This window comes from Cryptotermes secundus, unplaced genomic scaffold (assembly GCF_002891405.2).
Source record: "Cryptotermes secundus unplaced genomic scaffold, Csec_1.0 scaffold594, whole genome shotgun sequence".
Classification (NCBI taxonomy): Eukaryota; Metazoa; Arthropoda; class Insecta; order Blattodea; family Kalotermitidae; genus Cryptotermes; species Cryptotermes secundus.
Window position 1 is genome coordinate 283042 of NW_019737090.1, and position 27152 is coordinate 310193.

General features: G+C 37.0%; 1 protein-coding gene across 1 annotated transcript; it reads right to left on the reverse strand.

Moving 5' to 3' along the window:
• Window positions 1-3204: 3204 nt before the first annotated feature.
• On the reverse strand, window positions 3205-26915 carry LOC111870137 (BTB/POZ domain-containing protein KCTD3). The gene is made up of 12 exons (XM_023862173.2): window positions 26738-26915; window positions 26175-26485; window positions 23944-24582; window positions 23272-23365; window positions 21869-22062; window positions 20941-21144; window positions 19950-20066; window positions 9780-9919; window positions 8648-8834; window positions 6811-6907; window positions 4312-4493; window positions 3205-3523 (listed from the first exon to the last, which is right to left on the reverse strand). Exons 1-12 carry the CDS (start codon window positions 26797-26799, stop codon window positions 3303-3305), a joined length of 2448 nt encoding a protein of 815 aa, XP_023717941.1. The 5' UTR covers window positions 26800-26915; the 3' UTR covers window positions 3205-3302.
• Between the last annotated feature and the right edge of the window lie 237 nt (window positions 26916-27152).

Sequence of the window (27152 nt, forward strand, 5' to 3'; positions counted from 1 at the left end):
TCTTTCACTGTACTCGTAATCACCTTTTCACAGTGCAGTAACGTATACTTCTAATCCCTTTTGTTACAAGATCATTTTCAATGACAAAATTTCATGCTTTGGTCTATTAAAAAAATATATATTTCAGGGCTATGTCCTTTTTCACCATGAGCATAAAGAGGAACACGGACATTGTTGGCAAGGTGATACATGTTAGCATTGCCAACTAGCATATTACTGATGTACTGGGTAGTTCACTTATGCAAAGCAAAAGCAGTTATCTGCAAAATCGAGATTTGAATTGAGATTTCTTCTGGATTTAGTCTCTAAATTCATGACTCGCACATGCCTAAAAAATTTTGAATAAACAAATATACTGTATCTGTTTAAGTGACACTTTAATAAATATATTTATACTATCATATGATAAATGATATTTTCTTACAGGATGAACTACAATCTTTAAACCATTCAAATAGTTTCATATTACACATTGTCCATGTTCTTATTACAGGAAATTATGTTTTACTTGAACCAATTCATCCAGTCATATTTTGTTAGGACTGCCATGATCCAGTGTAGCTTTAAAATACAGATAATGAAAACCCGATCTCAAATGATATTTTCCGAGAATGCCTGTATTTATTAAAAACTATTTTGGATGTGGCTGTCTAGCTATATCAGTTGTGCCCAACTGAGTAGGTTTTACCTGAAGATGGAGACAGAATCCAGTCTCTACAACGTAATGTAAAGGTAAAGCTATCCCTGTTAGCAGGCCGTTAAAGCCCATTGGGTTGTAGAGGCTCCCACCATTTTCTCTATAAAATCAGCTCAAAGATGACGGTGAAGTTGTCAGCCTTGTGCGCCAGCCGCCCTTTACCCCCCAGGAACATTCCTGGTACTCATTTCTGTTAGAGGCCATATTGACCCGGGGGCATAGTGTGACCGGTCAATTGAAAAATCCAATGACTTCATCGGGAATTGAATCCATGACCTTCTGGCTTGTAGCAGTGTCTCAACCAGCTATGCTACTGTGTGCCCCCTTAATCGTATGAGTGTGAAAGTTAATTCTAACATTACGCCTAAAAAAACAGAACTAGATTAAATGTGTTTGTAACAGACTGCTTAGGAGAATGTATTTGGACCCAATGAGAAATAACATCATGCTGAAGAAAATTACATAATGAGTTTCATAACTTGTGAACATCTTAAAATATGGAAAAGTTAAATAGTTCCATTCAGTGTGACTTGTTAAGGTTTTCTTATTTCAGTTATTTATGCCCTTACATGTGTCAGTCTTCAGAGACAATCTTCAGAGGGATACCTTTTGCATCAAAACAGTTAGAAGCCACCATTACAGTACATGTTCTAAAGTCAAAACATATACATACAATATAAATAATATACAATTGGCTGCAAAATCTAAAGTCTTTACAACTACAGCGGCTGTTCCAATACTTTAAAATATTTATAGTTAGTTTGTTAAAATTCTACTGGAATTCGTAAACCAAGCTGGTTTGTGTCTTCCCTCTTATTATTTCTTTTGACGGGGGCCGAATGTGTGCCCCCTTCTCATTCTCGAGAAGAGAGTTCTTTAATGTTGTCCTGTATGTGTTTGTGGCCTGCTGTGTCTTAAAATATTATTAGCAAGGTGGATGAGGTCCCGTCCCATGTGTGTGTATGTATGAAGCTTAGCAGTATGCTACTTCATACTGCAATCTTCTGGGCTATGCGACATATGTTCCCCCCCCCGGCACTACAGCCCCAGTGGGCCTAGGCCTATCTCCATGAACTTCTCCGTTCACTTCGGTTTTTCTAGACTCCTTGGGCGGGTGATCAGCTCGTCGCAAGGCCTCTACCTGTAGGCAAACACAGAAAAATGCACACAAACATCCATGCCCTGAGTGGGATTCGAACCTACGATCCCAGCTTCTGAGTGAGCGAAGACAGTGCATGCCTTAGACCGCTCGGCTACTGTGACCAGCGACGTATGTTTCAGCATTAACCAAAAAGAGTACAACATCAGTCTTCACCACTGTGATAACCTCAACTCGATTACTTTTCAAGAGACTTATGATCCATACTACCTACCACTGAAAAAAAAAATTAGTATTTATTAGAATAGGTGAAAATATTAGCAGAGAAACAACTACAGGCAATATCCTTCACAAGAAAAACAGAATATTAATCAATATATGTATTTAAAAGAATATATGGAAAGGTAAGTGTCATAGGAAAAGGTGTCTAATATTTATGTGGGAATAAGATGATCTTTGCAAATAGGAGTTTTCATTAGTCCATTAGATCCTTCTATTCTATAGTTAAGATTACTGAAGAATGCATATCTGAAAACAGCGGTTCTCAAATTTTACAACACTGGACAAGTTCAAGCCTGCATGTCCATTAATTCAAGCAAATTAAACATTATTATCCATTAACTTATCTTCCTTACTTCATGACAAGCCATGTACTAAGTAAAAGCAATCAGCTCCCAGATTTACAGATTGTGGATGTGATCAGGTGCTTTCAGGGATGGTTATAAATAAGCATGGAGCAATGGTGACATAATGGGCAGGGAAAACAAAAGAAACACAAAGGAAGATTTCCAGTGTCCCAGGTCTGGTCAAGTGGGATTTGTGGTGGACAAAGTGGCGCTGGGGCAGGTTTTCTCCAAGTACTTCGGTTTCCCCTGCCAATCTTCATTGCACCAACTGCTCCACAATCACCTCCACCTATCATCTGGGGCTGGTACAATAGGCTAGAAGTGGCCACAGTACAAGGGACTTAGTCCCACCCCACTAGAAATAAAAAAGAAAAAGACCTCCAGTGCCACACTGTCCATCAGAAATTGACCATGAAGTCAGCTAGGACAGAACTGAAGACTCCATGCTGGGAAGCCAGCATCTAACTGCCTAAACTATGGTATTTGTATATATAGAAACATGAATCTCCCAAAACTCATTTTATTCCTGCCCGATTTAAGAACAGTGGTCCATGAAGGATATTTTGAATGAAGAATTCAGGAAAGAAATAAGGTTTCGCTGTTAGGACTTTGTCAGAGTACAAGATGTAACCCTAATGCTTGTGATCTGCAACTTACCTTTTTGGAAGCACAGTGCAAAAACAGGAAGAGGGAAGGGAACATATGGTGATATTATCTCTCACTGGAAATGCTCTGTGGTTTAAAATGAACTGATCCAACATGTTTTGGTGCAAAACTACATAAAGGTGGATAAAACATTTTATTACAATCACCCTTCAGCCAATTTACAGATGCTCTATATATATCACAGAAATGGGAAACTTATGAATAACTTCAACTCTTAGCACGGCATACTTCCTGTGCCACTTCCTCCACGTTCCGCTGCCTCCTGGGACTGATTGAGAAATGCAACATTTGATGCTTTGATGCGAGCAGCAGCTGTTGCAGCCATTGATGGGCATGGAGAAATGCAAGGAGTAGAACAATGGCTGTTACTAAGGTCACACTGATCTAGAAGTTTCAGAAGCTCTTCTGCAGTAGGTCCTCCAGAGATCTGTGTGGCTGTCAGAAATAAAAGTCTATCATGTTATGCGTGTCATCTATACACTAACATGAAGAAATTAAAATGCTGTCCCTGTGCTTTAGCATATCATGAAGGCATACAAAGGACATGGAAATAAGCTCCATACAGTGTCAGACTGGGCAAAAATAAGTGGCCAACATCCAGTTACATCACTTTCCTTTCTGGGGAAAGGATGGGATATGTGGTGGCCAGGAAAATCATTGTACTCTTCACCATGTATTATAGGTTGTTAACTCAGGAAGATGACATTAGCAGGACATGAAACGTTACATGGGAGATGAGAAACGTATACAAAATTTTAGGTGCATAGCCTCAAAGAGAGAGAGAGACCACTTGACAGAAATAAGCATACATGGGAGGAAACTATCCAAATACTATTATCTTAACAAGATACGGAGAGCATGGACTGCAAAGTCTGAGGTTCTCACAGTCATTGCATCATTACTGTCTCTTGGGCTGTGATGCTGTGTAATCTTGTAAATCTTTACAGACAATTGGAAACAACATGCTGCCATATCATTAGCACAGAAGTGTCTTTGATCCTGAAAACGTGGCAGCAACTTCCTCCAAAATGTCAGTAAACTCTACCAAACTTTATCCCAGAAGATGAGAGTGAGCTAGGGACAAGTGGCTCAGGATTTAGCAGAGTCTGTTATGAACACAATAATCATCCTTTGGTTTCATAAAAGGAATGCATTTCTTTGATGTGTTGACCAAATATCAGTTTCTCATCAAAGACCTTATGCAATTTTGTACCATTTAGTACCTGGCTCTCCCTTAGCTGCAAGATCCAGCGCTGTTGTGAGATCCCACATCTGTATGGCTCCATTACTATGACCGGTGAAGATAAACCTTCGAGGTCTAGATCCCATGCGACTGGAACCCTCACATTCATGGACACAAAATGAAGTTATGGTAGTACCATCAACAGCTTTAACCACACATACCCTGCCAGGCAACAAATAATGTGATTTTCATATTACTTTTAACATCAGCAACAGGAGATTATTATAAAATGAAATTCATTATTTATAAAAAATTTGTAAGTAAGTACAGCTATCCCTGTACCAGGCTGTGAAGGCCCATAGGGCTGTGAGATGTTGAGGGTCCCACATTATTTAGACAATCAGCTCAAAGATGGTGGTAAGGTTGTCAGCCTTCCGCGCCGACCGCGCTTTACTCCCCAGGAAAATTATTTAATTAATTCCTGGTACTCATTTCTGTTAGAGGCTGAGTAAACCCCAGGGCCTAGTGTGGCTGGAAGGATTAGGTCAACTGAAAAAAATCTGATGACCTCATAGGGACCTGAACCCGCAACCTTCTGGCTTGTAGATACAAAATTTGTATGTGACATTTTTTAAAACTAGCAGAAGTAATTTTTGTTTTTATATTGCAGGACTTATGACAGAACTATGACACATGCCCTTGACAATGACACTGTGATTAAAACATGTTAGGCAGAATGAAATTATAGTAATAAATGGTTTGGACAGTTATAAAACTGTCAACCGATTTATAATACAACAATAATTTAAAAAACAACAGTGCTTTTGTCACACCATTAACAAAACATGAAGAGTGGTAACATATCATATAATGATCATTGCACATCAACAGAAATTAGGAGCAAAAGAGTGATAGTAATGCGTTAGACTTATATCCAAGAAGCTATTGGTTAAAATTTGGCTGGGGCACTATCTATCCTGATCAAGATTTTTCACAGTTCTCCTCAGTCCCTCCAGGCACATGCCAGGATAGTAGCTCAATTAGGCCATGACCACTTCCTTACAAAATCCTTTCTAATTTCTAACTGCTCTTTGTTGAACTCCAGACCTGATGTGCCTTTTTGCTCTTGGTGATTGCGGGCTCTTCCACCGTGATGATTGTTGCTTTGTTTCTGGATCAAAACAGTACAAGTAAATGCAACTTTTGTCACCTATTATGATCCTAGAGATAAAAGTTGGGTCCTCATTAGCCTTCTGTCATAGCTCAAGACACATGTTTACACGCTGCTACTTTTGATCATTTGTCAAGAGTCAGGGAACAAACTTTGTGCAATGTGGTGCATGTTCAAATTTTCTATTAAAATCTCCTGGCAAACTCCATAACTGATCACAACTGTGTCTGCAAGCTCATGGATTGTTTGGTGATTGCGGGCTCTTCCACCGTGATGATTGTTGCTTTGTTTCTGGATCAAAACAGTACAAGTAAATGCAACTTTTGTCACCTATTATGATCCTAGAGATAAAAGTTGGGTCCTCATTAGCCTTCTGTCATAGCTCAAGACACATGTTTACACGCTGCTACTTTTGATCATTTGTCAAGAGTCAGGGAACAAACTTTGTGCAATGTGGTGCATGTTCAAATTTTCTATTAAAATCTCCTGGCAAACTCCATAACTGATCACAACTGTGTCTGCAAGCTCATGGATTGTTTGGTGATTGCGGGCTCTTCCACCGTGATGATTGTTGCTTTGTTTCTGGATCAAAACAGTACAAGTAAATGCAACTTTTGTCACCTATTATGATCCTAGAGATAAAAGTTGGGTCCTCATTAGCCTTCTGTCATAGCTCAAGACACATGTTTACACGCTGCTACTTTTGATCATTTGTCAAGAGTCAGGGAACAAACTTTGTGCAATGTGGTGCATGTTCAAATTTTCTATTAAAATCTCCTGGCAAACTCCATAACTGATCACAACTGTGTCTGCAAGCTCATGGATTGTTTCGCTAGTCTTTATGGATGAGTTCTTGAATTTTTTCAACATTTTCTGTCGTTTTGCTGGTGCTTTATCACCCTGAACATTTGTCATCTTCAACTGACACTCGACTGGCCTTGAAACATGAATGTCATTCAAAAACTACTGTCTGGCTTAAGAATGTTCTCCAAAAGCCTCATGAAGCTTTTCAACGGTTTCAGTAATAGATTTACCGAGTTTCAAGCAAGTTTGATGCAGATACGTTGCTCAAGTAAAAAAAGCACTTGTGTAAAAGCAATGCATGTTCACAGTGTAGTGTCACAAGGCATACTGATGCAACAGGCTTGCCAAAGTGTCACCTTGGTCTCCCCTTTCATCTTCATTCACCGAGGCAGTTACAATAATGACAGTCTGGGAACTTTCAGATAGCACAAAATCACCAATACTTCACCTTTTACTGACATATCAATAAATGCGAATTGAACATACCTGTGCTAATGTAACATGTAAAAACCAATTATATCAGATATACTTCAAAATTAGACTGTGAATCAAAAACAATCATACCTCTTTCCATTTGATGCGAGTCTTACAAACAGCTGATCTGTTTCTGGAACAACTTTCTGAACAAAGACCTGTTCATCATCCTGTTCTCCAAAGGGACCTGTCGAATATGTTTATTATGAAAAACATTCACATATTCAATTTCTGTCAGAGTATTCAAACAGTCATCTCAATGCAACACTTCCCCAAACTATGAGATAGGACTGACGAGCCAAAAGCATCAGACATGTGTTCAGAAGGTACTCGATTCAAATCTCAGCCAAATTACAAATCTATCTGGATTCCTCATTGTTTTACTCCGTCTCTTCAGGCAAAAGCCACAGTAGTGCCTTGAAAAGGGCTACGACTACCTTTTCTAAACCTGTGTCTACCTACAGTTCATGATAATCTTTCCAGTCCTTTCATGCCTATAACATGTGCAGTTCAAACAGCATTGTTAAAGAACCTAATAATCACTCTTAATGACTGTCCAGCAGAGCACAGTGGATGCTCAAATGGGATAAAATAGAGTTAGATGAATGAAATTTTGATGAGCAATACAATGATTAATATATAATGAATTGAAAATGAAATTAATTAACTCAGATATATTACCTGTCATTAATTCTTAAAGTACATTCATGTTTATACCATTATACATTTCAGCATTTTCCTGCTTAATTCATTTTCATAATTTTTACACACATTTTTTGTAGCAGTGCAAGAAATTGATTTATCACTCTGCCAGACATGAGAGGTAGTAACTATTTTATTTCTTCATGGATATGGCAAACGCTGACATGTTAAGTATAACAACAAAAACAAAACATGGTCAGTACGTTAAAGTGAAACAACGAAAAAGGTCATTTTAAGAGACAAAGGTTGCTTCACACTTCTGAGAGTTATCCTAGCTCAGAGCAGGAGAAAGGAGCACTCCGCAGGACATCACTCCAACAAACCCTACCATACACTGCAGGATAAGCACTCAAAGTCTGAACAAAAGCTGCCTGATACATTGCGCATTATTTTGATTTAAAAAATACATAATGAAATTCAAGGAAAAATAATGTCTGACTGTAAGCAGTGTGATTAACTTTAAAGCAACATATTTATATATACAATAAATGAACATTAATGCGATGATATGTGCAATATCACATAGAACATGTTTGGGAAATGTGTGTATTCCAAACTGGAACACACCTCTCCATTCCTGCTTAATAGATTCCATGTCATCCATCCTAGTAATAAGCTCAGAACTGATTGCATCTCATACAAGCCATCAACATTGAAATTTGGAATTCATTATAGCTTCTACAGTACTCATCTTTCTCATACCTCCTATGTTCCTAAACTGTACAGAAGACATTTATGGAACACATACTGACATAAATTACTATATCTTCAAGGTTGCCCTGAAATATAAGTATCATGTCCTTCCGACTTTTGATAACCTAGGAAACTAGAATCTTCATTTTCACTCACATGAAACACTCAAATCTTATTTAGGTAATCTCTTTAATACCTAAAACTAAAACTTAACTCCATGGTTTTAGTCCGTAAGCGAACTATACTGACCGAGCGACTGCTGCTTGTCAGTGAAGCTAGTGCCAACTTTACTGAATAGAGGGTGTCGCCTGGTCAGCGCAATGAATCCCCATGGCTGTTAATTTCGGTTTACTAGACCGGAGCTGCTATTTCCTTGAAACAACTCCTCAATTATCCTCACGAGGCTGAGTCGACCCCATTCCAGACCCACTACTTCTCAGAAAATCTGGTAGCGCCAGGAATCGAACTTGGACCTCTGGATCTGTAGCCAGGAACTCTGACCACAGTAATTTAAAAATAAATAATAACTCACCACAATCATTTCCAGCTGCATAACTGATATAAGGTTCCACCTCATCAAGAGAGACAATCTTGAAAGATGCAACGGGCGTGGAACCTGGTTGTGTTGAGATCATTCCTCGGAACCTAGTTACACTCCACGTGCGAACATGGTTATATTCACTGCACACAGACACAAGGAACTTCTCTGATAATGTCACCTGTAACAATTCAAAAAGTTTTACACACCTCTTTCCACGTTTCTATCAGACAAAGTCCTGTTGAAACAGGAGATATGAAATTTACAATTCTTTATTGGAGTCCGCTGTAACACAATAACATAATGGTCAAGATTAAATTGCAATCTGTATTCGCAGCAGAACAGACAAAATACATTGTCAGATGAGGCACTGGCCAAACAATTAATGTCAAATAATACTACATCTATACCATAGGACTCCAAGCAGTTTACTATATGTATACAAGTCTAGAATATACCGCCATATGTCCGCGGGGATATAACAAGATTGCAACAACTGACTTAATGATATGCAATATCACATGAAGACTTTTTAACCATATTTTACTCCATAACTTTCGTTTTATAATAAGTTTATAATCCTCTGAATTTTTATGCCATGCATTTTATAATGTAACAGTTATCAAGCATCCAGCTTTACTATCACAATGAAATTGCAGTTCAGTAGTGTGTGAATATAGTAATCATGTGTTTTGCCGTGATGGCTTTAAAAGCCGAAACATGTAGCTAGGGTAATTTTAACCTTGACCATTATGTTGTTGTGATATGACGGACTCAAATAAAGAACTGTATATAACAACACAACAAGAAGCACAAAAAAAAACAGAGTGAGAGAGAGGAGATATGAAATTTTCATAACGGCGAATATGAGGATCATGATTTATAGAATGTGACACTCTGTAGTCTGGAGAGCAGGTACCAATTTCTACTCTGAAGCTATAGGTAATGGGTTCCTCTGAAACACCAGTACCTATTTTCCAAACTACAGTGTCATGTCCCAGCAACTGTAATATGTTGGAACAAATTTAATTTCACACAATCTTCCATGTGTTAAGCGCCACACCAAGAAAATGTATGGAGGATGTGGAAATAGCTGAAATAGCAGTCTGAAATAGCTACATCTTACTTTGGTGACTGGGCTCTGGTGAACAGTAAATGTCTGGAATAGCTGTGGCCCATGGCCCACTGTTTCAGGGTGCTGCACAATAACCCGAACTGTGCCTGAGCTGGTGCCATATGCAATCTCAATCCAGTTGCCACATAAACCTAACGCAGACATAACACCATTTCATACATACAGATCAGCACATAAATAAACAAATAAATGTATTCTTATTATTATTGTTGTTGTTGTTGTTGTTGTTATTACTGGCCCTCTTTTTATAAAACCATCTTTGCTTGCATACAGCTTTAGCTTCAGAGTTGAAATGAACTGTGCCATGCAGCTTTTGGCTTTTGACAAGTTTGCCAGTATGCATAATGGTGCATACCAACTTAAAAAAACGACAATTACCTTTATTTTGTGGTGCTGCCACAGTCCAGTATTTTCTGATTCATATTTATAATATTTTATTCATCTTAACATTGCAGCACATTGGCCAAATTTCAAGCTCTAAATGAAACTTCAACAAATTTGAACCAAAAGATTTAATACAAATATTACCTGAAAAGTATTTCCAACAACAGATAATCTTAATATATTTTAGAACTGCCAATAGCAGTTTAATATTTTTTATTTTAGTAACTACTAAATCTCTGAGGAAACATAATCCATTAAAATTATGTTTAAAGTTTAGTAATAACCTGTATTTATGGAGGAAAAAAAAACTATATTCCAGTTCAAGAATGGACTGCTGCCAATGAGCTCAATTTAAGGTTCCTAATTCAGGCTATGCTGTAATTAGGATTCATTTTACAGTCTTGGCTCAAACTGCTCAACATTCTCTTCACATTTCATGTTTTCTCTCAATTATGGTTACTGCTCAAGAAACCTTACTTGGAGATACTTTATCAGGTTAATCTTCTGTACTTTATCCTTAAAATATCTTGCTTATAAGCACTGGCCTGTTTGGTCTTTGAGGGAAACAGGGAAATAAATGGATCTGCCATATCTTTACTACTCATGGCTTTTCAACAACAGAACTTATAAGCTACTATGGAAATAAAATAAACTTTTTCTTCAAAAATTGAAAGGGACAGGAATGTGCACCTGATATACTGGAAAACATTACCTCACATCATGGGTAAACGTTAATGATTTACAACCTGAGATACCAGATAGCAAGTTTCCATTTTCTTTTACACCAACTAGCACAAAGAAAATGTAATTCTCAGACTTGGTTACAATATTTTACTATTTAAAAACAACAGCTTCAGAGGAGGTTGTTCCATAACCCCCTAAAACCTGAAACTCATCAAATTATATTTAAAAATTCAGGTCCTACCTCAGATAAAACACTGTCTCCATTACAAAGACCAATCAGTCTATGCTGTTTAGGGAAATAAATAATGTTTATTCTGAGAAATACAGAGTTTCTCAGTGTTACAGCAACAGGTACATATAGTAATCATTGTGGTCAACACACATGCAGTGTTCTAAAACAGAAAGCTTAATGTGTTTGGTGAACATGCAAGATGTAAAAAAAGCATTAGTATCTGGTGATGTAATAACCTAGCTTTCTTTCTATGCCAGTGGACAAATTATATTTCTAAATACATTAAAGATGTTGAACATTAAGAAATTCACTCCATCCATGCCTATTACATATATTACTAACAAATTTCGCCCCTAAATGATTTCTTTATTTCCCATCTTTCATGCTGAAATAAGTCTACTGGTAAATGTCTGCCAGATATAATCATCATTTTATCTTCATGAGTTACAGACGTCATAACTTATACTGCAGTTTGTAAATGTGGGGTCAGTTAAAAAAAAAAATGTTTCACTTTAAACTGAACAGATGGACTGAAATACCTGACACAGATAAATAATTCTATTGATAATTTGCATTGTAGGCTTGGGAGAACATGTGGCCACAAGTGGTAAATTTTTTAATCATAAGATGACCTCAGGAGATTACTTAGGAAGACTCCTATTTTTGCAAGTCACTGCTGTCCAATTTGAGGAAATGTTTTTGCAACATGATGTGGCTTCATTGCATGCAGCAAATTCAATTTTGGACGCCCTCAATAAGAATTTTGGCAACTATGTTATTTTGAATCACTTTCCAGAATATTATTTTTATGCACAGCCTTTCCCACTGTACTCTCGCAATTTTAACTGCTGTGATTACTTTCTATGTGGATATATGAAAGAAAATGTGTGCAAAACAACCCCCATACAACTGTTGAACTGGAAGAACAGATAACACCTGGTGTCACTCTTAAGCTGCCAATTCTCAACAACTACATATGGTCTTGAGTGCTTCATAATCTAGGATCTTCAAATTACTGAAGTAGACTGGCAAAAAATATACATATTTTGTTAGATAATTTCTTTTTGCAGGTGTAAAACAACAAAAAAAAAAAAATGTCAGCGTCATGAAATCTACATTTATTTTAGGTTTAATGGTGGTAACTAACAAACCACTGGGGCTAGGCATGTGAAATTTGGTATGGAGATAGACTGTAAATATAGGCCACGCCACTGGCTTCCAACAGCGGTGGCCCAGGTTCAATCCCGGGTTCAGTCAAGTGAGATTTGTGGTGGACAAAGTGGCACTGGGGCAGGTTTTCTCTGAGTATTTCGGTTTCCCCTGCCAAGCTTCATTCCACCAGTTGCTCCACAATCAACCTCACCTATCATCTGGGGCTGTACAACAGGGTAGAAGTGGCCGCAGTACAAGGGACTTAGTCCCACCCCAATAGCAATAAAAAAAAATAATACTGAAAATATACTTGATGCTATGTCATAAATACTACACTGATGAAACTGTATATATTACATTATCTAAATAAAACATTAAAACCACAGAACTATTAGGACTAGAATTCAGCACAGTAGCAGGCTTTATACATTCTATTCACATCTCCCCGTCGTTATACTCTTCCTCTGACAAAATGTATACAAGGCTAGGAATATGATAGAAATATAGCCATGCCATGAATTTTCAACATATCTTAATTTCCATTTCTCATATTTAAGAATATGCCATTACAGTACTTCAAAATATATTACATTTAAACAGCGATATTTTCTTCTTACTACAGTACCCAAGAGTCTCACGAACAATATATTAATCACAACAGGCAAAGTTGTGTATAATTTCACTTCTACATTCTGGAATGCTTTAATATTCATGGCCTCTTTCTCTTTCATGAAATAAAAATTTTAGTTCTGTAAGATAAGCTTAAGGAATTTTAATTATAATTCCCTCTTATACAATGCTTACCACAACTGGGATGAAATGTACGGTTTTAGTTAAATCCCCTGGCATAGAAAATATATAAATCGAGCATCAAGCGACTTTCATGCACTTCAAAGAAGAGAGGGGGACAGAAAACCTTAAACTTCAAATTGTCAAGAAAAATTACTAAACTGAATTTTTGAATTGTATTATATGCAAATGTGCAACATTATGCACTAATGAAATTAATAGTATAGCATGTAATTTCAAAGGGACTTTCATCTTATTCCAACAGTTCTGACACTACAAGTCTCATATATCAAGCTGTTCTGCTCCTTGACCTTTGTTCTTCCTGGTACTGTACTCTACAAAGACATGAATTACATTATGCAGAGTGATCAGATGGTACTTCCGTGATATTTATTTGTTTCTGAACTGGAGTATTCTGAAGGGCATACATAACTTGCAGCTTTTCCTGACTTTAAATTCAATTTTCTGATGAGCTACATACATTAACAAAACGAAGCAGAACAGAGACTCTACTATGTGAGATCTGAGAATCTCAAGGTTGCAACTGTGAAGAGAACTATCTTTTGGTATATGATGCTGTGTAGTCTGGTAGAAGCATACTCACACTTCAGAGTAACTTGCTGCATCCACTTGCAGGCAGCAAGCCATACACTCTGCTTGCTGCCTACAGGGCTTACTCTCTCACCCTGAAGATAGAAGCAGTATGTTGAACTTCTACCAGACTATACAGTGTCACATCCCAGAAGACAGTATTCTTCACAGAAATTAGTGAATTTTATATTAAAAAATATGAATGAGATTTCTATACAATCTGAAAATCTTTATATCATCTGTACAGGATACTAACATTTCTATAGACATAGTTTAGGTTACACATTATATTGTCGTTAAAGAGAGCAAAACCTGTGCTGCATATGAAAGCAAGGCCTAGCATCCAGAATGTAAGCAACCTATTAATGATAATTCAGATGTAACCAGAAATTAAATTTTTATGAAATCTAAATATCAGGTTACATATTACATTTTAAAAAATTAATGGTATTGTATTTACAACTACTATACTAAGAAGCATTTATGTTAAAAAAACAGTCACAATTCAGTCACACTCTGCTCTCAGTAAAGGGAAAAGGTGCAAAATTTTATGGAGTGAAATTAAAAGATGTGTTCAAACATAACTTAAAAGAAATGCAAAATGATACATCCAACATTTCACTATATTTCTTGACAGCCAATTTCATCACAGTATTAAAGCATGCCCCTGCATTATGGAAGGATATGTTAGTGTTAATATCATGGGACTGCATGAGGTAAATGCTGTTCTCCAATGATTCAAATATTATGATGCATTCCTGTGAAGTTATTCTCGATCCACGAGTGTAATAAGAACACTCTGTAAACCCATCAGACATAATAATAGGCAAATAATAATAAAAGTAAAAGAAATGTTAAAAATTTCCTCTTTCCAGACATCTTAAATATGGGTAATGTACCTCACAACCTAAATCAAGATGAGACTAGCAATCATATTACCAATCATACACCTACATTACAGACACTTGTGTATAAGCCAGCCAATGGCCAGCTACATACCCTGTCATGTCAGCAACACCCTTATGCAATCTGAGTTTGGAGAAAAATTCGTAAATAAAATAACATATATGACTCTGCACTTCCAGTACTCTTTCAAATTAAGTTCTATACAGATTTTTTAAATAGCCATATATTTCCTGAGCTTAAGCATATCACTAACAGTACCAATAAATTAAATCATTCTTAAACAGTACATTGAAAATAAAGGTAGCACGAGCATAGACTAATTACAAAATGAAGATGTTTAAACTTGGCATCTAAAGAAATGTGAAAAGCTGAATGTAAACATTGACTATCCTGGTGTAAAAGTGAATTGTGTCATAGTGTATATAGCAAAGTTGGCATCTCCAGAAGGCCTACTACAAACTGTAGTTTACATGTTTTGCATTATAAGATGGTAACACTCTCACATAATTCATATTAACCAGACAAGTGGTTAAGACATCTACAGATGTCATGTGGTAGTGTGTATTGTAGTGGCCTTGACATCTATACACTCCATGCTGTTTTTAACTATTCTGTTGTAGATATGCCAGTCAGCAGTAAAAACTTGTACACTGTGCTTGCAGAAAGTTCTAGCTACTTCAGAGTGTGACAGAAAAGTTGCTGATTGCTTGACAGCTGTCCTGGGTTCAAGTTCTTTTGACTAAACATTATGGAAGGTCCTAGCAAGATCTGTGTCAGTGATGAAGAGGTGCTTTATGAACTGTTACAAGAGAATGACTACAGCAGTGACAGTGAAATAAATGTGAAAATTTCATTAGGTGGTGAACAAAGTGTCAGCTCTCGTGAAGCAGAAAATGTGAGTGACAGCACTACCATGCAACCTGATGTATGGGAAAATTCAGGTGCTCACCGATCACTTTTCCATTTACTAGCAAGCCCGGCATAAATGTTGATTTAGAAGATCCCAGTAACCCCCTTGAATATTTTGAGTTCTTTTGTAAACTAGACACCATGGAAGTAATAGCCAGAGAAACAAATCGGTACGCCCAAAAATCTTTAAAAAAAAACGCCTAATCTAAAACTAAAATCTAGACACATTGCTGTTGTGGTATTGAAAACGACATAATTATGAAGTATTCACAGTATCTGCCACTTGAGTTGCACCAATGTTTCCTGTGGTATAAACGTTTTAGTGATGATTTCATAGTCTGTAAAAGATAATTATTTTGCAGTGATGTTTGGAAGAACATTTCAGTTCATTCATCCATACTAGCCTTGAGCTTGCAAAGGAAATGCAATTTTTAAGCCCACATGGCAATAAGAAACTCTGTTTATCAAAGAGGTTCACACAGTGTCACCAGACAGATTTGTCAGCCGACTATTATGATCTATGATTGTGTTTCAGTTCTAAACATCAGGTGTCAGTCAAAAACGTGTATATTGAATGTGCAGGACTCAGGCATATGTGTAAGATCACGTAGTCTGAATGGAAATGAAAGTCAGTGGCAACAGTGGCAGATTTTTTGAGAATAAAGCCAAATGTATAAAATGTTACTAATATATATATATAAACTTTAATGTAATGGCTATAGAAATGAAAATAGAGGTATGTGAAATCTGATAATTGGTCTTTTAGTGTTTTTTCAATAATTTTATAATGACATAATTAAGATACTGTATTTTAAAAAGGGAGCAAACATTATAAAATTTAATGTGCCACTGTGGGTTAGATAAGAACACAAAAAAGAACCACTTGACTGGTTAATATGACTTACCATAAAAAACTGTAAAATTAAATGGTATATAAGTTGTTACGAGTGCTGAGGTGAGCGAGAAGTCTTGCATTTAAATATTTGGCTGCATCTTTAAGTATGCTTAAATAAAAGTAAATTAGAGATGACTTAATGAGAATGGCCAATTTTACAAAACTGTCAACCCTGGATTCTGAAACACTAAATATTAGCATATTATCATGAACTAGAAACTCCTGTAACAGCCCTGAACTTCAACGAGAGATGCTAATGGTGCAGTTGGTTACTGGAGATAAATTCTAATTTTTGTAGCTAGAATACCTAAGATTTAAAGTATCCAAATTCTTCTCTTGCTACCTATCTTGAGTCTGTAAGTCTTCATAACATTTACATTAAAAGGTTTAATAACTTTTGTCATTAAATCCCCTTCTGCACCTCAAAACATATTATTTCAAACATATACAAGCATACAAATTTAAACTCTTTTAAACATTAATTTTAAGAGATACTGGGTTTTCGGACTTTGTCCATTGTCCAGATTCTAAATAAGTAAGAAAAAACACAACATCCTGGAAACTGGATCTGTTTCTGTCCTCAGGTGAGGGAAGACACCTACTCTCGTCTGGTCCAATGACTGAGGCTAGCTCTTTCTAAGGGACCCTCACCTCAGGATGGAAACAGATCCAGTTTCCGAAACGTTGTGTTTTTTCTTAGGTATTTAGAATCCAGATGATGGACAAAGTCCAAAAACCCAGTATCTCTGTGTGTTATACACCACTGTCAGAACCCTACAGTATCTAATTAATTTTAAGATTTTCAACCAATTAGTATTTAATATGCTATTTTTAAAAATTTACTTGGTACTTCAAATAAAAATATACTTCTGATCTACTGGAAACAGATGCAGATTTATTACTATAACTAGCACGGTTAAAATATCTCACATAAGCTGATTCCAGAAATCCAAATTTTTTTGCTTCTTCTCTGGCTGAATTTTGGTTCTACTAACTCAACTTGTTGTCCTTCACCCACGTGTTAGGCATGTGAGGGATGATGGATGTGTGAAAGTCAACAGACAGTGGTACAAGCTCGCTTCCTTTCTCTCTCACATACATTCATTCCTTCTCTGATAAAAATTTTGTGCCAACCAAAAGACAATCATATCATACCTTCCCTCCCCCTCCCAGGTGCTGGCATGAAAACACAAGGATGCTCTGTAATACGCAGTTCTTCACTAAAACTACAACACATACAGTTTCATCCAAACAATAGCATCTCATGTACAATCACAGCACTATCGAGCAAACTGGTTCAAAAGGTAACATTTCTAATTTGCATCTGAATCTTAGTGAAGACACCAACTACCACGACTGAGCATTTCCATGGTTTTCCTCAGTCCCACCAGGATAATACCTCAAATTAGACCAGGATAATTCCATGTCTTTTTTCAATTAATTATTCATTACAACCCAATCACTGTGTGGTACACAATATGAGTTACACTGTCATAAATAATCTACCATGTAAGCAGATATCCAAAACCATTAAATATGTTGCACTATCAGTACTTCTGGTTTCCATCATGTTCCCTAGGACAGTGCTTCCCAACCTACCTTATGCAAACCACCTGTGTCCTAGAATATTCTGTGGGTAGTCTATCAAGGGTAGTTTTCTTTACCCTCATCTTATGTCTTGCTGTATTTTCATCATCATTCTCTTTAATTACAAAGTTTGTTTATGGAGGAATTTCATATTTCTGGACTTTTCATGTGCAAGTATTGGAAATAATTCTGGCATTAATTTTAATAAAACAAGGTTGATCCTTAAGCAGGCAAAAACATGTAGAACACATTATAAAACAGCTAAATAAAATATATAACCAAATAAATATTTTTGTTAAACACAGATAACATAAGTAGGTAAGTGTAGTAAATAACATGGTCTTCAGGAGCAAAGAAGGGTTGTTCAGGTGGTCTGTGGAATTAGAGCCCTAAGGCTTTAAATTCGTTCATAGCCTGAGTACTTTGTTGTTCTGCACCTAATTATGGCTACTTCATCATTAAATCTCTACAATCCTCAGTGGGGGGATTTTCATCTAGATATTTTGGGGGATGAAGACAACAGTACTTTGGAAATTAATTCAAAGACTTTCTGAAGGTAATACATGAAATACATTGCTTGAATAAGACAATAACCTGAATATCTATAACAAAAACCATAACTATGCACTTCTATATGAGTAAGGTAACAATCTAACTACACTATTCATATAAGAACGTAAGTCTGACACCACAGGAAACACATCAGCAGTTTCACTCATTCAAATTGTCCCACAGCAATCTTCCTTTTAAAGATATTCAACAATACAGTACTGCACTACAGTTATGGTTCTGCATCATAGATTATGATAAGACTAACAATATATCAGTATTTCAATAAAACAATGTCTACCACTCTCTCCAATTTAAGAAATACTTAAAATTTCGTTCACAATTTCCAACCTACACTGGAGAACAGTGACTTATGAAAAATAATGGTATCTATTACATCTTCAATAACAGAACTGGAAGGGTGAATTCCAGCAGAGCACAAATATTTTGCACAGTACTCTCTGTGACTGCATAGTTCACTACTGCAGACATAAATCTCTTGTAACAAAACTAATCACACTAAAGATACCAAATTGCATTGAACTAGACATTATTTTCCTTGTCTTCTGTTAAATATTCATCATACCAATAAAAGTTGAAATAAAAATTGTAGATTTTAATGAGTTCTATATTTTATGTCAAGTATAACAATCTCATGTATAAAAAGCTATTTTTGAAAGGAAAGGATTGTTTTGGCTTATACTTCTGATATGAATTCTGAATTAAACCTGTGTGGCAACATCTAGTGCAGACAACCAGCACCATCTACCATTACGCTCATACATCACAAATCTGACTGGTTTGCCCCTATACTATTTAATAAGAGACAAGGCCATCCCTGAACTATAATTCCATGCCACGAAGGTGTATTAGGTTTGTTCAGAAGACAGTCAGTTACAATACCAAGCTACCCCACTCATCTTATAACAGTAGAAGATAAAATTTAATTCTCATATATACGTCAAATATAGTTCTTTCCCATAACTGAAAAGAAACAATATAAAATGTCACTCTAATAATTTTCATATAAAAGAAACAACAGAAAATAAATCTGAGGCGCTACTCTTGTACACTCTCAGTGACATGTGAAATTGAAAATTCTGTTCATGGGATTATTTCAAAATATAACTCTTTCATAATTTACAAACCAAGTTTGTGTTAGCAGATGCATCATGATCATTAATGAAAGCGGCACAGAATTTATGCATTCTCCAAATCCATGTATCTTGACCTGCTTTCTTTATTGCAATTAGAAGCAATGTATATAGAATATTAAATATGACAGATGGCTATGGGACACACTGAATCTATAAATACATGCAGGAAGAAAAATGATCCCTCATAGCAACACAAAGGAAGAAACATAAGCATCCATTAACAAAACAAATGAATGAGGTGTTGCAGCCATTAACATTATAATCTTGACACTTCATTTATGTTTCGAAATATGCAGCTATTAAATCGATTATCATAATAAACTTACTTGTTTTGGGTGTGAGATACACGGAGATGGCCGTGATGGGGTCATTTGAAGGATCACGGTAAAGTTCCGTAACTAGCAAATCATTATCTTTCATGCGAAGTGGAAATTTCTGCATATCTGGAGGACAAAGAACAATGACCTTGAACTTAAATAACAAATGAATATGTCAAAAGTGACCTTAAAAACAACAATTTACAAGTAGAATACTGTCACATCAAATCTTGCACAACAGTCAGGGCTATTGTTAACGTATCTGCATGAAACTGATTTCTTCTTTTACTACTTTCAGTTTCAAAATATATGGAGTTATGCTGTAATGAATATCTAACCAATAATCACTGTGAACTACCCACCCCCTTACACACTCATTACATAGAACACCCCAAGACATCTACACCCAGTTTTACCTCTCATATGTATACTGCTCATTTTATTATAACTTGTTAATTATTTTATAAAGCTGGGGCTCGTCTTCCCAGAATTCCAATTTTATAATTTCTCAGAATTACTGGGTTTTTGGGCTCTGCACTTCTGCTTTCTTTTCTAATACAAACTCCGTGACTTGTAGTCCAGAAGCAAACTATACCGACTGCCGCTTGTCAGCGAAGTTAGTGGCAACTTTTGCGGATAGAGGATGCCACGTGGTCAGCGCAACGAATCCTCATGACCGTTAATTTGGGTTTTCTATACTGGAGCCGCTATTTCCTTGAAATGGCTCCTCAATTATCCTCACGAGGCTGAGTGGACCCCATTCCAGACCCACTACTTCTCAGAAAATCTGGTAGTGCCAGAAATCGAAGCCAGTACATCTGGATCTGTAGCCAGGAACTCATACCACAGAGGCAGTCTCTTTTCTAATACATCTTAACTATTTTAACAAGTATAAAATTTGGAAAAAAAAAAGTTAAAAGTTTCAAGAGAATGCTCTGGCCATTTTATTCCCTGGTAAAGCGCATGAGATACCCAGTGTGCAGAAGATTCAGCTACCTACCTATATAATATATGGCACCATTATTACAGCCAAGTAACAGAAATGAGCCAGCTGTGTCAAATGATGCAATAGGCACAACATCTTGGATCTGCCAGTGTTGTGTCATTGCATGCCAAACTCCTATCTTCCCTGTGGGTGACAATGCTACCAACTGACTTCCAATGAAGAACAAATACTCCACTCTCACATGCAAGTTGAAGGTTCCTGGAGAGAAAAAAATTACATGTAACATCTTCAATATTATAACATCACAATCCAACCATACCATATTGACTAATCCCTGAAACTGATTAAATTTTTTATATCCCACTTAACTAATAGGATTATGTAAACTTGCAAACTCATGTGCAAGAAGTCTCTCAGGGACCAGACAGAGACCATCGTAAACCTTGGGAGTCAGTTTCCTACAAGGACGTTCTGCTAGAAGAACCAAGGAACTGTTAAAACTAAACAGAAACCAGTTACAGTGGGTGACAGGACTACTTACATGACACTGTCACTTGAAAGGACACCTTTTCAAAATGCGATCAATGAACAATCCCATTTGCAAAAGATTTTGGGGAAAAGATGAATCAGTTGTACATATCCAATGTGATTGTGAAGCTACAGCTAAAATAATATTTCATCACCCGGGTCAATGCTTTATGGAGAATGGCGACGACCAAGACGCACCTTTAAATAGGATACTACATTACTAATTACAAAAGGTTAATCAAATGAAAGATTCTATACTTTTTTAACTTTATTCACTCTGGTCCGTCACAAAAGTAAATTAAATTACAGAATAATTACTAACACCATCTAGTGTGTTTCAATTTGTAGATATTAATTGCCTTTACATGATTCGGTCAGCTTACCATCTTCAGAAGAATTAAGATCAACATGTTCAGGAACTACATAACTCTGATTAGATGGTAGAGCAACTCACCTATATTAGTCCTAGTTCCATCCTCAGACACCCCCCATAATCGAACCTGGCTACCATATGAGATGGCCACCATTTTCGACGAGGCTTCCCCACCACCTCCTTGTGCCATCTTGGCATTGATGGCTATCCTCTCAATGCAGCTTTCAATACGAGGACTGGTAAATGCATGCTGCCAGCCACTTGAATCTTTTAACCTACAAATAACACGTCCAGATATCAATTTCTTTCAACTTTTAAATTAATGATTGCTATTCTTATGGAAATTAATAAGGGTAAAGGTAATAATGGCCGGCCACGGTAGCTGAGCGGTCTAAGGCATGTACTGTCTTCGCTCGCTTGAAAACCGGGATCGTGGGTTCGAATCCCACTCAGGGCATGGATGTTTAGTTTGTGTGTGTGCGTTTTTCTGTGTTTGTGTACAGGTAGAGGCCTTGTGACGAGCTGATCACCCGCCCAAGGAGTCCTACCGAATGTAATTTAGAAAAACCGAAGTGAACGGAGAAGTTCATGGAGGTAGGCCTAGACCCACTGGGGCTGTAGTGCCAAGGAAAAAAAAAAGGTAATAATGAAATATACAATTAATCATGTAACTCATTATTCACCAAATAGTTAATTGTGCAATTTAAACTCCTCTGAAGGAGAAGTAAAAAAGGGTAAGGCTATCCATGTAACAGGCCATGGCGGCATATAAGGATGTGAGACACTGGGACTCCCACATTTTCTATACAATCAGCTAACAGATGGTGGTGAGGTTGTCAACCCCATGCGCCGGCTGCACTGTACCCCAGGAAGATTCCTGATACTCATTTCTGTCAGAGGCTGAGTTGACCCCAGGTCCATAGTGCAGTTGGAACGATTAGGTCAAATGAAAATCCAATGACCTCTTTCAGAATCGCAGCCGCAACCCTCCAGCTTGCAGCACAGTGCCTCAACCAACTACACTACTGCACTTCCAGAACTCTGTAGCACAACACAATAGTTTAACACTGCTAATACCAAAGACTGTCATAGGATACAGCCCATCCACCTCTCACCAACTTCTTGGTCTTACATGTGGACACTCCCCAACCAAAATTCTGTAGGGATTCCTCATCTCCCCATTCTAGTCACATGCCCAGCTCATGGCAAGCAACCTCCTAGATTTCATTATCATAACAAAACTAGGTGACCTGTATAAATCACAAACGTCATAGCTACATACAACCCTAACACCTTAGATCAAAACACTATCCTGACAACTAGCTTTCAGGTACTTGCAATTTACATTCCTCCCTCAAAGGAAATTATATTTTACACTTACAGAAAACAAATGGTAAAATTACTGTCTCGGAAAGCGTGGATGACAAATTAGCATATCTCAATTGGATTTTCTGAGACAAGAACAAACAAAACTATAAACTCACCTATAGCAAGCTACAAAATGGGCATAAGCTACAGCTATCCAATTGTGATGCGCCTTCACAATCTGAACTCTCAGTGGATCTGTCCAGCTTGATCCTATTGGGCGAAAATGCAAACAACTAATTACAAGTATGTTGGATTTGAGGTTCTCATGACAGTGACTATGGTAGGTTACGTCTTCTGGGATACAACATCATGTAGTCAGGCGAAAGTATACTGACATTTCACCTCCACCTTCATAGACAAAGAGTAGGCCAAATAAGAAACCATCATTATGCAGGCAGCAAGCAAAGCTCTACTTTTCTTGACTGGCTTACTCTTCAATCCTGAAGATGGAGGTAACATGTTCCTTGAAAACATTGGTTCACTTCTATCTGACTACATAACACTACATCTCAAAAGACAGAACTCTTCAAGTAATTATAAAACAACAACTATTTCCTTGTTAGTGATTTCTGTTTCAAGCAAATAAGTGAATATCCACAATATGATAAATTAGATGGAACTTCAAATCTATAGAAACAAACTGAATAAGCAAAATGAGCAGAGTTCTTTTACTGACTTTATTCATAACTATATAAAATTTGAAATGTAGCAACTGCTTCATCCATTACAGAGTACTACAATTGGACATATTTTCAAATATGCTACAAAAATTTGAGCTTAAGTCCTACCTTGGTGAGCCCCAAATATCAGACCCACATCATTACGGAAAAGTTTATTGAGGTCTGCTGAAGAGTTGCGTGTATGACGAAGATCTAAGGAAGCTGCTCTAGAATGACCAACAGCTGATCGCCCAGCCATATTACGGATATCAGTTGAACTCCGGGAAGCTACTGCTGCACAACCATTGGATGAAACCCGAAGATCCAGGGAAGAGTTTCGGGAGTGGCCTGGTACAGATCTTTGGGGAGGCTGTGGATGCGTGCCATGAGTATGTGCACCAGGTAATAAAATCCCACTGTTATTAGCTGTTGGTAACATAGAATTAACAGATAAAACAGCTGACACAGGGGGGGCAGAACATGGTGGCGTGACTATAGGTGTGGCAGGAACTGAAAGGGGTAGAGAAGCAGGCAACTGGGGAGACACAGCCACCATTGTAGTGACAGATGATGATGAAGATGATGCTGATGATGATGCTGGAGCTGTATTCACTGTGGCACTGCAACCAGTAGATGCCACTGATGCAGTATTGGCATCTGCTGGAACACGGATAATAGAGCCAGGACGAGCTGCCGCATGAACAGCTGCAGAGCTGTCACCTGGTGGTGAGCATGAACACACCACACCAGGGTCCTGCACTGGTATACCTGTTACAAAATTAACAAATTTTATGAGCTATGAACAGCTCTATCTTCTGGGTGATAATGCTATCCAGCCTCTTGAAAGTCAACTGATGTTTCTGAGGAACATGTTGCCTCCATCTTTAGGGTTGAAGAGTACTTACTCTTCAACCCTAAAGATGGAGGATACATATTCCTTTCAAACATCAGTTAACTTTCAACAGACTACATGGTGTTATATTCCAGAAGATGGAATTCTTCATAAAAACTGTTGTGAGAACTTCCAATCCTATGTTTTATGAGCTACACCATCACAGGTAAACTAATGTCGGTATATCTCTATAATACAGTGAATACTTAATTTTGTCTCATTTACTTGCACGATAGCTTCAAACAGTTACATCATTCATGATCAGAAGTCTGTAGGTGTATTACTGAAAAAAAAAATTGAATTAATTGTATCAAACAAAATATTTGGAAAAACTGACTGCAGTTGGCATCGAGTTGCTGCAAGCTAAACGTGCTCAAATACGATATATGGTCACCATATTGTAAAATTCTTCCCTTATGCTAAATGAGTAAAGATGAATGCCTTATATTGAGAGCATGACTGTCCACCTACCCATGACTTAGTATCAGTGCCCAAACCATAAGGCATATTTTTCTAAAACTCAACATGAGAGACTTGCTCAGAAAGATCCAGTTTTCAGCAATACTGACCCATAACAAAGCCCTCTATAATACATTCCACATATATCACATAAACTGGCAATAAAATTTTAGTGACATTTGATATGAAAGATCTTTGCATGATGTTTGTTGGCCATCTTATTTTGTGCCAAACTGACCCTATTTTACAAAGTGTTTCATAGATTCTGTTGAAATGTGATACTGCCCATTAGTATGCAACAAAAATATGATTTCTGATTGTTTTATCTACTATATATGTGGAAATGTCATATATAAACCACGAGCAAGAAAGCTAGCTTAATCAACCAATAAAAAAATTCCACTGAGAATTTCTTGTATTACATAACTGAGTGTAAAATCTAAGAAGTACTCATGGCTAAAGCAGTTATAAGCCACAATTAAGTTAATTTTAGTGAAGTCAAACAGAGAATATCACACAACCACTTTAAGGTACCCACCATTACGCACATCACGATTTGGATGAGTTCTATATCTACTGGCTATTTCAACCTTGTAAGGATTTTATGGAATGTGAATAAATGAATGAATGAACTGACCTCGGGGCTTCTTAGATTATTTACATATACTTTAAAAATTACATTAGACACCTATATAACAATAAATGACCTGTAAACATGATCATGAATTCTAACTTGGTACAGATTTGGAAATAGACAGTCATTGCCATAATCCCAGAATTCACCTGGGGATATCAAAAACCACAGACACTTTATAGCAGGGCAGTCAGCAGCACTCTCATTCAAGGTAGTCCTGAATATAAGTCTTAAGAGCATTATAGTTATTCTGATTACTTTGTGGCTTATCAGAATCATTTATGGACTGACATTATGAGTTTCATTAAGCACTGGACCACAAGTGGTTAACATTTTTCTCTCAAACCACACTTTATACAGCAAAAATATACATACTTGGAGGTGGAAGGTACCCATAAAACAAAACATCACCGCATGATGACTGACTTAAATCTTCACACAACATCAATCTTTTCACCAGGGGAGCAATCGCATAATATTCTGCTTCATGTCGAAATGCACGTATATCTACACTTAAGTCAATATCCCTCGTTCTTAAATAATTCAAAATTGTTGCAAAAAGTTTAGGATCTCGGTCTATGAATATGGCTCCCATTTCATCTCGCAAACTTGATATTCTGCCGCTAAGCAGAGCCGTAAAGAATGAATCCGGAACCCACATCAACGTGTGGCGAGAAGTTGAAAATCTGGAACAGAAAAAACAAATTACTGTCCCATTCGTTTAAAGCTTAATTATATAAGCGCACACATTACAAGCTTTTTTATACAAAACCATGTCTCTAACTGTTTCATGTATCACAGACAAAATGGAAATTTACGAAAATAGGTCTAATGTTATGAGAATTTCTAATTCTGCATAAAGACTACAGGCACGTTACCATTATTTCCTAATTCCTATCAAAACAGATACAGTAGGAACAATATTAAACCTTCCATACCTTGTTCCGCCAACATTTAGATGAACAATATCGCCACTATGTGTTGGATGGAACGCTGCCATAATTATTTACATGCAGCCAAGTTCATTAAATAGTTCGATAAATCAAACCAATTCAATTTATACGGCGTTATGTACACACACAGATATGGTGACGTACGGTGACAATTCCCTGTTCCCTGTCGTCCTTGTCGTGGAAATAATTTCAACTATCGATTAATTACAAACACAATCGAATGAGTGGTATCGAATAATTCGAATAATTTAAAATCCAATGGAATTTATCTCCCGATTTTATATTACAGCGTTCTATTTGCGCAAAAATTACAAATGATGGCTATATACTGTCACACAGAATTTACTGCTACTTGATACAGTCCCTTTCGACCCTTCCACGACATGACCATTACCAGATG